The sequence below is a fragment of the Chiloscyllium plagiosum genome, chromosome 21 (genome assembly GCF_004010195.1).
Source record: "Chiloscyllium plagiosum isolate BGI_BamShark_2017 chromosome 21, ASM401019v2, whole genome shotgun sequence".
NCBI lineage: Eukaryota > Metazoa > Chordata > Chondrichthyes > Orectolobiformes > Hemiscylliidae > Chiloscyllium > Chiloscyllium plagiosum.
The window spans coordinates 4,857,151-4,871,527 of NC_057730.1; the positions used below are offsets into that span (position 1 = coordinate 4,857,151).

The 14,377-nt window shown below is 43.8% G+C and overlaps 1 protein-coding gene across 2 annotated transcripts in view; it reads right to left on the reverse strand.

Moving 5' to 3' along the window:
- LOC122560484 overlaps window positions 1-14,377 on the reverse strand; it is a 429,307-nt gene that overhangs the window by 43,271 nt on the left and 371,659 nt on the right. For both annotated transcript variants that reach the window (XM_043711128.1, XM_043711129.1), the window contains exon 64: window positions 12,471-12,675. In XM_043711128.1, coding sequence (XP_043567063.1) covers window positions 12,471-12,675 — 205 coding nt within the window. The remainder of the gene's footprint in view (window positions 1-12,470; window positions 12,676-14,377) is intronic.

Below are 14,377 nucleotides of genomic sequence, written 5' to 3' on the forward strand. Positions count from 1 at the left end.
CATTTCCGACGCCCCTCCCCCAAGTCCCTCCTCCCTATCTTTTATCTTAGCCTGCTGGACCAACTTTCCTCATTCCTGAAGAAGGGCTAATGCCCGAAACGTCGATTCTCCTGTTCCCTAGATGCTGCCTGACCTGCTGCGCTTTTCCAGCAACACATTTCCATCTCATGTCAACTGCAACTGCTTCCCTTTTCATGTTATTCCCACAATTACAATTATTTACTTCATATTTTCACACACATTTACTTCCCTTTGAGGAAGAGTTGGAAGGTTTATCAACAGAGTCAAAGAGATTTACAGACCCTTCAATCTAACGCCTCCATGCTGACCAGATATCTTAAATTAATCTGGTCCCAGTTGCCAGCACTTGGCCCATTTCCCTCTAACCCCTTCCTATTCATAGACCCATCTTGATGCCTTTTAAATGTTCTAATTGCACCAGCCTCCACTGTTACCTCTGCAGCTCATTCCATATACACACACCACCCTCTGCATGAAAAAGTTGCCCCTTAGATCCCTTTTAAATCTTTCCCCTTTCACCCTAAACCTATGTCCTCTAGTTCTGGTCTCCTCCACCCCAGAAAAAAGACCTAGTCTATTTGACCCATCCATGCCCCTCAGTTGACTTGCACTGTGCATGCTTCTGTCCATGTCCACAATGTCTGGAGTGAGGTTTGAACCCAGATCTGCTAGATCAGAAGGACAGGCTTTCCAACTGAGTCACATGACCACAAGTCTTTTGGAAAACCCGATGAATACTTATCACTCTAATTTTACACACCCACCAGTAGGTGGTGAAGTGGGTAATTATAAAGTTAAAAATCACACAACAACCTTGAGAGTTGTGCTCTGAAAGCTAGTGCTTCCAATTAAACCTGTTGGACTATAACCTGGTGTTGTATGATTTTTAACTTTGTACACCCCAGTCCAACACCGGCATCTGCATCTCCAACTCATAGGTAATTATAGACATGGGCTACGTTTCAATCACTCCCCATTGTGGAAATGGTATAACTCGGACAAGCTGGATATATAAGTAAATCATTGCAACAGTCTGAGTTTAGAGATAACTATAATTAAGTTCAGTTCAGAGGAGGTGTGTTTTCCCCTCTTTTTTTAAAAGCATTGCTTTGAATCAGTAACAAAGTGTGACAAAGTGCAAGTTGAGTGTGAAGGATGAACAAAAAAGCATAAATCTTTGTGTGAAATAAATACACGCGTTCTCAGATCTTTTACGTTCTTGCTCACAGCGAATGAACTGTTTGGAGATATGGAGTTGTGACAAGTGAATGTTCTTCGGTTAGACAGGTTGTCGGAGAGCTGGTTACTCAGATGCAGCAAAAAGGAACGTGGGGGCTGACTTCCCTCTTGTTGTGTCTGGTAACATTTGCTGACCATGGTGTGATCTGTAGAAAAATCAGGTGAGGATGGGAGGAGGTAGGATGTACAAATCATTACCAGGAATGCAGAACTTTGATTATGAGGAATATTGCAAAGACGGAGGTTAATTTAATTAACTTGGATAGGTTATGAGAGGGTAGAGTGGCAGGTAAAGTGGATAGGAAGAACCTGTCTTTCTTAACAGTGGGACCAGTAACCAGGGGCATAGGTTTTAAGTCCTTTATGTTGTAACATGAGGGTCTTCATACAACCTCAGGCCAGAGTTCTGGGTTACTAACAAATAGCATTTATTATTCATGACATTGATATCCAGGAGGTATAGAAGGAAAGAGTCCCTAGTGTGGAAACAGGCCTTTTGGCCCAACAAGTCCACACTGACCCATCCCCCTACATTTACTCTTAACTAACATCGCTGGCCAATTCACCTAACCTGCACATCTTTGGGACTGTGGGAAGAAACCAGAGCACCCGGAAGAAACCATTACAGATATGGGGAGAATGTGCAAACTCCACACAGACAGTTGCCAGAGGCTGGAATCGAACCCAGATCCCTGGCGCTGTGAGGCAGCAGTACTAACCACTGAGCCCCCATACTGCTGGGAGGCAAAACAAAGTTTGTTTGGAACTTTTGAACCTTGCATCTGAACAGTCAAATGTCTGCACAAATCGCTGAGAGAGGTGGGGCGAGCTCTGTGCATCTAAGTACATGTGCAAGGTCTGAACTGGTTTCTTCTTTTATGGTGGCACGGTGGCCCAGTGGTTAGCACTGCTGCCTCACAGCACCAGGAACCCAGGTTTAATTCCAACCTCGGGCGACTGTCAGTGTGCAGTTGGCACATTCTTCCCGTCGGTAAAAGTGAGGACAGCAGATGCTGGGGATTAGAGTGGAGAGTGTGGTACTAGAAAAGCACAACAGGTCAGGCAGCATCCGAGGAACAGGAAAATCGACATTTCGGGCAAAAGCCCTTCATCAGGAATGGAGCTGTGAGCTGAGGGGGTGGAGAGATAAATGGAAGGGGGTAGGGCTGAGTGCAAGGTCAGAACCTCCCTGGTCCTCACCTTCCACACCACCAACCGCAATATACATCACACCATCCTTCGCCATTTCCGCTACCTACAAAACAGACCCCAGCACCAGAGATATATTCCTCTCCCCACCCCTATCCACCTTCCGTAAAGACCATTCCCTCAGTGACTCCCTCTACACCCCCAGTGACCCACCCTCCCCTCCTGGCACCTTCCACTGCAGGAAGTGCAAAACATGAGCCCACACCTCCCCCCTCACCTCCGTCCAAGGCCCCAAAGGAGCCTTCCACATTCATCAGAGTTTTACCTGCACTTCCACAAGTCATTTACTGGATCCGTCCCTCCCGACGCGGTCTCCTCTACATTGGGGAGACAGGACGCCTACTCGGAGAGCGCTTCGGAGAACATCTCCGGGACACCTGCACCAACCAACCCCACGGCCCCGTGGCCAAACACTTCAATTCCCCCTCCCACTCTGCCAAGGGCATGCAGGTCCCTGGGCCTCCTCCATTGCCACACCCTAACCACTCAACGCCTGGAGGAAGAATGCCTCATCTCACTTCCCTTCCCCCCACCTTATCCCAATTCCAACCTTCCAATTAGGCACTGCCCTCATGACCTGTCTTACCTGTCCATCCTCCTTCCCACCCATCCGCTCTACCTGCCTCTCCGACCTATCACCATTACCCCCACCTTCATATACCTTTCACACTGTCAGCTACCTACCCTCAGCCCCAACCCCCTCCCATTTATCTCTCCACTCCTTTGGCTCACAGTCCCAATCCTGATGAAGGGCTTTTGCCCGAATCATCGATTCTCCTGCTCCTTGGATGCTGCCTGACCTGTTGTGCTTTACCAGCACCACACTCTCAACTCACATTCTCCCCGTGTCTGTCCGAGTCTCCTCCAGGTGCTCTGGTTTCTTCCCACAGTCCAAAGATGTGCAGGATAGGGAAATTGGCTATTGGCAGTACAGGATTTCAGGGATAGGGGCTAGGGGGTGGGTTTGGGTGGGATGCTCTTTGGTGGGTTGGTGTAGACCTAATGGGTCGAATGGCCTGCTTCGACGGTACAGGGACTCTATGGGATGTGGGCTTCTTTGGCAAAGGCTATGTTTACTATCCACACGTATTTACCCTTGGATTGAATGGTATTTCAGAGGATAGTGTTATGAAGTTGAAGGCATGTATTATACCTTTAAGAGAAAGGGAATGCTGTACTGAACTGAGAGCTTACAAGCACTTGTATATGTGACTATCTGGCAGTCCTAGATGTACTGGATGATTGAAAACACGCAACCTTTGGCTATGAAATGGATACCTGAGTTTTGGCAGCTGTTTTGACAACAATTCAAACTTAACCAGTTTAAATTATGCCCCAGGATACTAAAACCCAATTGAATTTGAATTTATTGTTTTGTCAACAACGAACCAATTAGGCGTTCCAATCTTGGAGGGGGGTATAAAATGGGGACATTTTGAAAATTGGTCAGAGACCAACTTCTGTTGAGAGAGCAACTGCTGGAGAGCTAATTGCCCATCTAACATCTTGCTCTCAAAGAAATTTTAGAAAACACTCTCTACCAAAGTTACCTTTTCATGTGAAACATACTTGCAGTAAAAAGAAATCCCACCACCCAGGGAGATCATCAGCTGAAAGAATGAAGACACAGAAGACGACAAAGATTGTGTCGTTTTGAAATTAAGTTGCTATAATTTTAATAAGTGTTTTACTGGAAGAACATATTGTGATAGAGTTGGAGGCATATAGTAAGCAGTGAAGAGAAAGGGCAGGGAGCTTAGATTTGTGAATAGTTTTTGTTTAATGTTCACTTTTACAGTTAGAAAATAAACTGATGTTTTTTTTAAATAATGGAATTTGGGAGTTCTTGGTCACTGATATTTTAACAGATTATGAGGCAAGGCAAGCTTTTCTGGGTGTTGGTTTAATTAACAGGACAGGTTCACTTCTGTGTTGTAACAATAGCTAAGAATCAACCATATTGCTGTGAGTCTGAAGTCACATGTAGAAAACACTGGCTAACTCAGTAATACAGATGAATGAGACACACTGGTTCAACTTGTACAATTCAAGATGGAACTCCAGAACAACCAGGATTTTCTTTTCCGAGAATTTCTCTTTTCTTTTTTACTGTTTATTTCCTCCCTCTCTAATAAGGCCACAGGGCATTAAACTCTGTGTTGTACAGGATCCAACACCTTTGCTGAACACTCACAGATTACTGCTGAGGATTTTTGAAACAATGCAGTTTACCCCAGAAACCCATCTACATAATCTCTACATCTCCCATCCCCGACACTTCAAGTACTTTGAGTTTTGAGCGTTAACTCAAACATTAAAAGTATTCCCTTTAAGACTGAATGTATTTTCACCCCCACCATCTCACAATTAAGTCTGCCAATCACAGGTCCAAGTACTGTGGAGATCGCACAGTTCCCCGAGTTGCTCATTGGAAATGGTGTAGGCATGAAACTGGGGGACATATTTTTAAGGTGAGAGGAGAAATATTAAAAAATGCCACGAGGGGCAACTTTTTCTCATGACAGAGTGTGGCTCATGTGTGGAATGAATTGCCAGAGGAAACAGTGAATGCAGATACAGTTATAATGTGTAAAAGACATTTGGATAAGTACATGATTAGGAAAGGTTTGAAGGGATATGGGTCAAATGCAGGCAAGTGGGACTAGTTTAGCCTGGGAACATGGTCAGTGTGAATTAGTTGGACCGAAGGGTCTGTTTCCATGCTCTATGACTCGATGAATGTTGGCCCGGAATTGTATTTCCAGCAGCTGAAATGTAAAAAAAAATTGGATTACTAAGTATCCCAAAGCTCATGGGACTGCAAGGATTGGTTGTCATTGGGCTGCAGCATCAACTGGGTGCTCGTGAACAGGGTACCATTGTTGCTTGACTGGAGACAGATTAGCTTTATATTATCCCTTTTAAAATGACTTCTGGTGAAGAAAAGACCTGACCACCAATGGCTGCTAAATGCTGAGGCTCCATCTTCGATGAAGAGCTGAGAATATTACCATTCAATCACAACAGCAGAACAACGGCAGGTTCCTGTGCTATATTCTCAAATTTGGGAAGAAGAGAAGAATGGGAAAATCATAAAGTACAGATTCATGACATCAAAAGGCTCACATGCAGCCAGTGAGGAAGCAATAAGAATCTCCAGAGATGGCTATTTGGGACTTTTGGATTTGTAGCTAGGACTGTCAAGGCGGCACCTGAAATCACCACAGAAAATTCTGGACAAACTAAGGAGTGCCACTGTCACATTTAGAACACTGTAAGAAGGTTAATGTGACCACCATGTATGATTAAATGTACAGTCACTTCTTCAACAGAACACATGCAGTGTATCATCATTAGCAGTGATGGTCACACAAGCTGGCTTTGACATAGAAATAGGGGAAGCGTTCTGATATGGAAGGGTATCAGGGAGGCCTTAATTCATAGAACTCAGAGTTTCTACAGTGTGGAAACAGGCCATTTGACCCAAGTCCATACTGACCCTCCAAAGAGTATACCACCCAGATCCACTCCCCTACCCTCTTATTCTACATTTCCCCTGACTAATGCACCTAATCTATACATCCTTGAACACTATGGACAGTTTAGCACGGCTAATTAACCTAATCTGCCCATCTCTGAACTGAGAGAGGAAACCCAGGCAGACAGGGGAGGATGTGCAAACTCCACACAGACGGTTGCCTGAGGGTGGAATCAAACATGGGACTCTGGTGCTGTAAGACAGCAGTGCTAACCACTGAGCCACCATGCCACCAGTGGTTCTATCGAGATCTGTAGAGGCAGATACCAAAGGATCATCTTCATGAAATGAGGAAACTGGGCCAATTAGGAGCGTTTCTCAGATTCACCCCGTCAGAATTAGAAATGCAGGTCCATTTCAGATTCAAACAGAGCAGCTCTGGAGTTGATTGATAGCAGGTGACCTTCAATGGAGTTTGTATTTCAGAGCTGAAATTTTTTTGTATAATTAAAGACACAGGTGATTTGGTGATGGAAAAAAAAAATTAAAGGAGCTAGCACAATGGTGATAAAAATACCATTGTGTGTAAAAGAGAACAGAATTCGCTTATACAGGGTGGTACAGTATAGAGTCATAGAATCCCTACAGTGTGGGAGGAGGCCATTCAGCAAATCAAATCCACAGTGACCCTCCAAAAAGGGTTACACCCAGACTCTCACCCTTGGACACTAAAGGAAAATTCCCATGGCTAATCCACCTAACCTGCACATCTTTGTCCTGTGGCAGGAAACTGCAGTCCCCCGAGGAAACCCACCCAGACACTGGGAGAATGTGCAAACTCCACACAGATGGTCACTCGAGGGTGGAACTGAACCAGGGACCCTGGCACTATGAGACAGGATTGCTAACCGCTGAGCTACTGTGCTGACTCTCACCTTACCTTTGAACTATAAGGCCTAGGTTCAAGACCCACTTGCTTTAGCTGGATGGTCTCTACTAAATTCTTTAAACAATATTAAGTTGTTTCAAGTGCGTGGACGTTTAAGGATTTTGAAACTTTAAAAGGTTTGGGTGAGTGATAATGGAAAGATTAGGTTCCCTGCAGTGTGGAAACAGGCCCTTTGACCCAACCAGTCCACACCGACCCTCCAAAGAGTAATTCACTCAGGCCCATTTCCCTCTGACTAATGTACCTAACATTATGAGCAACTTAGAATGGTCAATTCACCAGATCTGCACATCTTTGGACTGTGGGAGAAAACTCCACACAGACAGTCACCCGAGGTTGGAATTGAACCTGGTATCCTGGTGCTGTGAGGCAGCAGTGCTAACCACTGAGCCACTGTAATAGAAAGGAGCTTTCTTTAAATATAGTGAAAGGTTATAGATGAATCACTTTTTATAAAGTTTTTTTTTCACACACATTCAACTGTCAATGTGGTCCAGATAGGGAACAAAATTCAAAATTTGTGGTTAACCCCACACTGCAACCAGCTAGGTTGGGACCCAAACCAATCAGTGCTGTTAAAAGGTACAGCTAAAAATTGGGAAGTCTGGGATTGGCACTGCAAATCCTGGAATATGATCCCAGCTATCTTTCATAGAGGATATCTGTGTCAAACTGACTTGGCGAAAATCTGGTGTAAAGATGCTTAACAACAAAATCTGCTTTAAATTAATTGTTTCTTGATTAAGCCCCGAAAAGGAATTAAATGGAGCTTCCCTCACCTTAAGAAGGGTAACATATAGAGTCATAGAGGTGTACAGCACAGAAACAGACCCTTTTGACCAGCTCATTTGTGCCGGCCAGGTATCCTAAACTAATCTAGCCCCAATTGCCAGCACTTGGCCCATATCCCTCTACACCCTTCCTATTCCTATTCCCATCCAAATGCCTCTTAAATGTTGTCATTGTACCAGGCTCCACTACTTCTTCTGTTAGCTCATTCCAAACATGCCCATAAAGGTCCCTTTTAAATCTTTCCCCCCCCTCACCCTAAATCTATGCCTTCTAGTTCTGGACTCCCCCACCTAGGGAAATGATCTTGTCTATTCACACTATCCATGCCCCTCATGATTTTATAAACCTCTACAAGGTCACCCCTCAGCCTCCAATGCCCAAGGGAAATAAGATGTCACGACATCGTCTACTAGAATTCTTGTAGCAGTGAAAATATCTTACAGAATATTAACATTTGTTTTTATGCGTCTTTCTCTTGGTCTGTTTCTCCATCAGCTCCCTGCCAAATTTTAAGAGAAAGATGAATTGTTCTTCATAATTTTTTGCAGCTATAAACTTAGCCCTCACTGCATTTCAAAGTATTTTGAAAACCTTTGATGGGCTTTTTCATTTTTGTTTTTTTTTTGTTACTGCAACTGTAGCCAAGATACAATCCACAAGGACTGACAGCTCGATGAATAAGAGCAGGCTCAAACAGCGTGTGACTGCTGGCATGGACTGGTTGGGCTGAATGGGCTTTTCTTTCCTAAATTGTACACACCATGTTTTGAAACAAAATTGAACTACAAGCCACCCTAAAGCATCGTATTAAGGTAGGTGACCAAAAGAGACATTCAGGGTGGGTTTATATCATAGACTCATACAGCACGGAAACAGACCCTTCCGTTCAACCAGTCTATGCCAAATGTAATCCCAAACTAAATTAGTCCCGTCTGCCTGCCCTTGGCCCACATCCCTCCAAACATTTCTTACTCATGAACTTATCGAAATGTCTTTTAAACATTGTACCCACATCCACCACTTCCTCTGGAAGTTAATTCCACACATGAACCATCCTCTGTGTAAACATTTGCCCTTCGTGTCTTTTTTAAATCTTTCTCCTCTCACCTTAAAAAATATGCTCCCTAGTTTTGAAATCCCTCACCCCAGGAAAAAGACACCTGCCATTCACCTTATCTGCACACCTCATGATGTTATAAAACTCAATAAGGATGGGTCTATTGGATGTTCTGCTCTCAAGATGGTGGCAGTGGAGTAGGCAGCATTCTGCCTCCTCAGCCCGGGGTTCAGTAATCCGCCTACTTTCCCCACACCCTCCCCCCACCCCCCCCACCACCCACCTTTTTCTTCTACTCTCTTTTTTTTCTCAGATTTTAAAGTGTTTCTTATCCTGATAAGAAAACTTACCTTGGAGAGGCTGAGAGATGAACAGGAAGGGTTCAGAGGGATAAGGACCAAGTGCTGGCAAATGGGACTAGATTAATTTAGGATATCTGGCTGGCATGGACTGGTTGGTCCGAAGGGACTGTTTCTGTGCTGTACACCTCTATGACTCTCTATGTTGCCCTTCTTCAGGTAAGGGAAGCTACATTTAATTCCTTTTCAGGTCTCAATCAAGAAACAATTCATTTAAAGCTGATGAAGTTGAGTGGAACAGGCAGGAGGCCTGGAGCAGTGCTGTGAGCCAGAGCAGAGCTGGACAGGCTGGAGGCCTGGAGCAATGCTGTGAGCCGGAGCAGAGCTGGATAGGCTGGAGGCCTGTAGCAATGCTGTGAGCCGGAGTGGAGCGGAACAGGCTGGAGGCCTGGAGCAGTGCTGTGAGCTGAAGCAGAGCTGGACAGGCTGGAGGCCTGGAGCAGTGCTGTGAGCTGAAGTAGAGCTGGACAGGCTGGATCAGTGCTGTGAGCCGAAGTGGAGAGGGTTGCAGGATTGAAGTGGCTGGGAACCAGAGAACATTGGCGACAGTTGTTGCAGTGGGCGGGCAGCAGCTTAGAGGACAGTCAGATCACGTGTGGTAGCCCCTACGTTGTGCTACTACAATGTAATGCTTATCTGTAATGTGTTTATCTGACTTTAATGTTTATCTTTTTAACTATGTCTTATTCCAATATATACTTTGAATCACTATAAGGCAATGCATCTTCTTTTCTTTGTATCATTTTGCATCTAAGATTTGTACCTAAGATGGCGTCAGGAGAGTTGACATTATAAACATTTCACTGTACTCCTGTATTTGAGTATATGCGACAATAAAGGATATTCTATTCTATTCTTGTCATAACCCCTAAACCTCCTATGCTTGAGTGAAACAAGTCCCAGCCTTCCATCCTCTCCTCATGACTCAAAACATCCATCCCCGGCAACAACCTGGTAAATCTTTTTTGACCCTTCTCCAGCTTAATAATATCCTTCCTATAAGAGGGAGACCAGAACTGTAGACAATGTAGATCACTGTCAGTTCTAGTAGTGGCGTAAATATGAGAAGTATTATTGCTGAGTGTGAGATAAGAATAGTCAAACCAGATGGATTGGAAATAGATAAAATCAGACTAATTTTATAGCATAAACATGATTTCTTGCGGTTTTGTACACTGCAGTTCAGAGAAGGATGAAGCATTACGCTATTTGCTGTTATGGTGCTGCGTTCTTCTCCTTCTCCTGTCGCTTTAAGGCCACTCATCTAGTTACTTGGGTAAACAGATTCTCAGGCCATTCAGAGTTTAATTGCTGATTGGTCTTGAACATTGCAATCTGGAACATCCTCTTCAGTTCAAAACTACAGTTGTGGACACGCATGTGAACGACCTTCAATTTGCTCTGCATCTGCAACCAAGGTAAATATCTGGCCATCTGTGTTGACTCAGAGTGGAATACAATACGTGTGACCTCACGACTGCTTCATGACGTTTTGAGTTTGAGCCAGATGTGCCTGCTATTGGTGAACAATCCGACATTGTGCGGAATGTCATTGAGAGGAGCCAACTGCCCCAAACACTCAGTAGGTTGGTCACACAGTGGATTATCACATTTTATATTGACGCAATGTGCGAGACCACAGTTGTGAAACTGAAGAAAAGCATCAAATAGTCTCAAGATTTCACCCTCTCTAGATCCCTGTAACACATGCTGGAAAATACAAGCCTTTTGTTTCAAATGATGTAATTTTCAAAACTGCAATTTGCAAACTTCCTTTTTTTAAAATTAATTCTGGAGAGACTTCATCTTGCGATCAGGATGTAATTAAATAAACAGCAATGAACAGCATTCCTGATGAAGGGCTTTTGCCCAAAACGTCAATTCTCCTCCTCCTCAGATGCTGCCTGACTTGCTGTGCTTTTCCAGCACCACATTCTCGACAACAATAAATGGACAGGCAGGTCCAAGGCAGGAAGTCTTGCAACAGTTTACAGGGTCCCTGCCTCTGGACCAGCAGCTGCAGGTTCTAGAGCCCCTTCAGGACTTGATGGTCAAGGAAGGTACATTTATAACACAGCCAAACAGGTTGAGGATCAACTTCCAACTTACAGCAATAACAGGCAGTAAGAACAGGAGAGATTCCTGGTCAGCCATGGGTTGGAAAGCAAATTGGAGCCTCGATCATCATTATGCATAGCTCCAGGGGTCCCCACATGCCTGTGAGAATGCACATTGATATGGAAGATTGGATGCCTTTGGGTGGCAGGGAAGGGGGAAGAGGCTGGTTGACTGGCATGGACCAGATTACTGCAACAACGTGGGGTCTGAAACCCATTTTGGTGGGGGCACATTCAGATCTTCTGCCCATCCTGGTGGAGGCTGTGGAATTGGAGGGGGAGGCAGACCTGCCTTCAGACAGAGAACCCGAGCCAAGGCAGTGCTCGGCATTTGTAAAATTTGGCACACTGAAATTAATGGTTGGAAACAGTTCAGTGGTTGTTATAGGTGTCAAACTCTAATTATTAATCAAACTCAATTACATAATCACCTCATGCACACCCTGTCAAGAACCAGTGTGCATTCGACATAATAAAGATTTGAAAAACTTGCTTTATAAATATTCCTGAAGAGGGATAACATGGTGCAATCCAATTAATACAGCTGAAACATAAAGGAGTAAGCAATTTCAAAGAGGGTGTAATACCTAAGCTGAGAGTAAGTTGATTTTAAATGACTAAAATGTACTAAACCAAATATTCAGAACTATGCGCTAGTAATGTGGTTATACGGCTATGAGCTTCATAGCAAATTAGGACAGAAACTAATATCCAAGAGCTTTCAGAAGGTAACTATTAATTGGTCTCGAAATCAAAAGAACCCATTTAATTCTGGAAATCTCCTCCAAGGCTCCAGTGGGGATTAATTCGTCCAGGCAGTGGGACCTGATTAGTTTATGGATGGGTACTGAGAACGAGAAATGCTGGAAATCATAGCAGCAAAAAGTCCCGAAGAAAGATTACACCCAAAATGTCGACTTCTCCAACTCCTGATGCTGTTTGGCTCGCTGTGTTCTTCGAGCCTCCTGTCTGTCTATTTTGGAAATCACAGCGGGTCAGGCAGCATCCATGGAGAGAGAGCAAGCTAACGTTTCAAGTCTACATGACACTTCATCAGAGCTGAAGTGAAGGACCTGTTTCTAGCAGTTTCTGGCACAGAAGATTGCAAAGAAACTCAAGATATGGTGAAATATGGTACCTTTTGCACCAGCTGTGCCAATTTCAGGTGAACCGCCCTGAAAATGTAAAAGCATGAAAGCTCCAGCAGGATGTATCTAACATCTTTTCAATCATGTTCTTCATCACTTACTTTGAAGTTCTCCTTGTAACTGTTGCAACATTTCGTCCAGCTTTGCTAGGTACAATGGGACAGCATGTAGCATCATCTGCCTGGCTCTGCTCAGCTTCCAGAACTGACGAAATGGTCTACCGCCATTCCTGATCACATCGGCTGTCTTCTGGGAAACCTTTAGTAACCAACCGCATGTTTCATACAGGAAGTCAACACCTTCAACCTAGAGAGGAATGAAACGATCACTCAGAGTGTATAGGTGCAGATAGAGGATTGTGTTTGCCCCTGTCTTCAGGCAAATAGCACCAAAACCCAACTGTCTCAGATGGATAGGGGGACCTCTATGTAACTGATTATTGAAAGCAGAGACTTGGCAGAAAACAGATCTACACACAAATAAAGAGACCTTGAGTGATTAATGAAAGTATTACAAGTCCAATGGAAAAAAATGTAAAACGGGGGCACGTCAGTCTATGTATGCAAGCTCTTATGCCCCAAAATTCATTTTTGCTCAGATTACCAAATCTTTTTGAACACAGCTTTGAACCAATTCTTTACAGTTTGCAAACTGAATAGACTTCCCCCCCCATCTCAGAGACATACTATTGTGGCTTTGACAGAACTTTCCCATCACACTGGATTCTATGCTTTGTTATACAGTGCCATTATTTCTTTAGGAATGATGATCATTGGTTATAATAACCTCCCAGACAGTGCAATGCTGGTCACTAACATCTCTCAGAACTGAAACCCCATAGGTCCAATCAAAATAAACAGAAAAAAAAAAATTTAGTTCATAGCAAAAGGCTGGTGGTTGGAGTTCATCTGTGCTCAATTTAAGGTTGTCACTAAATATCGCTTCTGGGTCTTAAGACCACTCACTGGTTGCATATAATTGACTGATGTTAATAAATGCTTGGCATAACTTAAAAGTGGCAATGTCTATATCTTTTAGATGTGACTATTTTTGGGTATGTATTAATATAGGATTTCTATTCAAATATGCGAGCCGAGCCCCACAGAATACTTGTGGTCTGATTAGAATCTTTACTGCAACCACAATTCTTTATAATTTGGATTTCTTTTTCCTTCAACTTTAACGAAGGTTTCACTTTACCAGAACAAATTTTGCCCATAATATCCCACTCTAGAAACAGCTACATAAAACTATCTTTTAGGGATATGCAGTAGGTAATCAGGGATAGCATAGGGAATTTGTGTGTGGAGTCTGAGGAGGTGGGGGAAGCCCTAAATGAGTTTTTTGCTTCTGTCTTTACGAACGAAACGAACTTTGTAGTGAATGAAACCTTTGAAGAGCAGGTGTGCATGCTGGAATGCATAGAGATAGAGGAAGCTGATGTGCTCAAAGTTTTGTCAAACATTAAGATTGACAAGTCGCCAGGCCTGGACCAGATTTGTCCTCGGCTGCTTTGGGAAACGAGAAATCCAATTGCTTCGCCACTTGCAAAGATCTTTGCATCCTCGCTCTTCACTGGAGTCGTACCTGAGGACTGGAGAGAGACAAATGTAATTCCTCTCTTCAAGAAAGGAAATAGGGTAATCCTTGGCAATTACAGACCAGTCAGTTTCACATCTGCGTCTGCAAGGTGTTAGAAAGGATTCTGAGGGATAAGATTTATGACCATCTGGAAAGCATAGCTTGATTAAATGCAGTCAACACGGCTTTGTGAGGGGCAGGTCATGCCTCACAAACCTTATTGAGTTCTTTGAGGATGTGACTAGAAAGGTTTATGAGGGTCGAGCTGTGGATGTGGTGTATATGGACTTCAGCAAGGCATTTGATAAAGTTCCCCATGGTAGGCTCATTCAGAAGGTCAGGAGGAATGGGATACAGGGGAAGTTAGCTGTCTGGATACAAAATTGGCTGGCCAACAGAAGACAGCGAGTGGTAGTAGAAGGAAAAT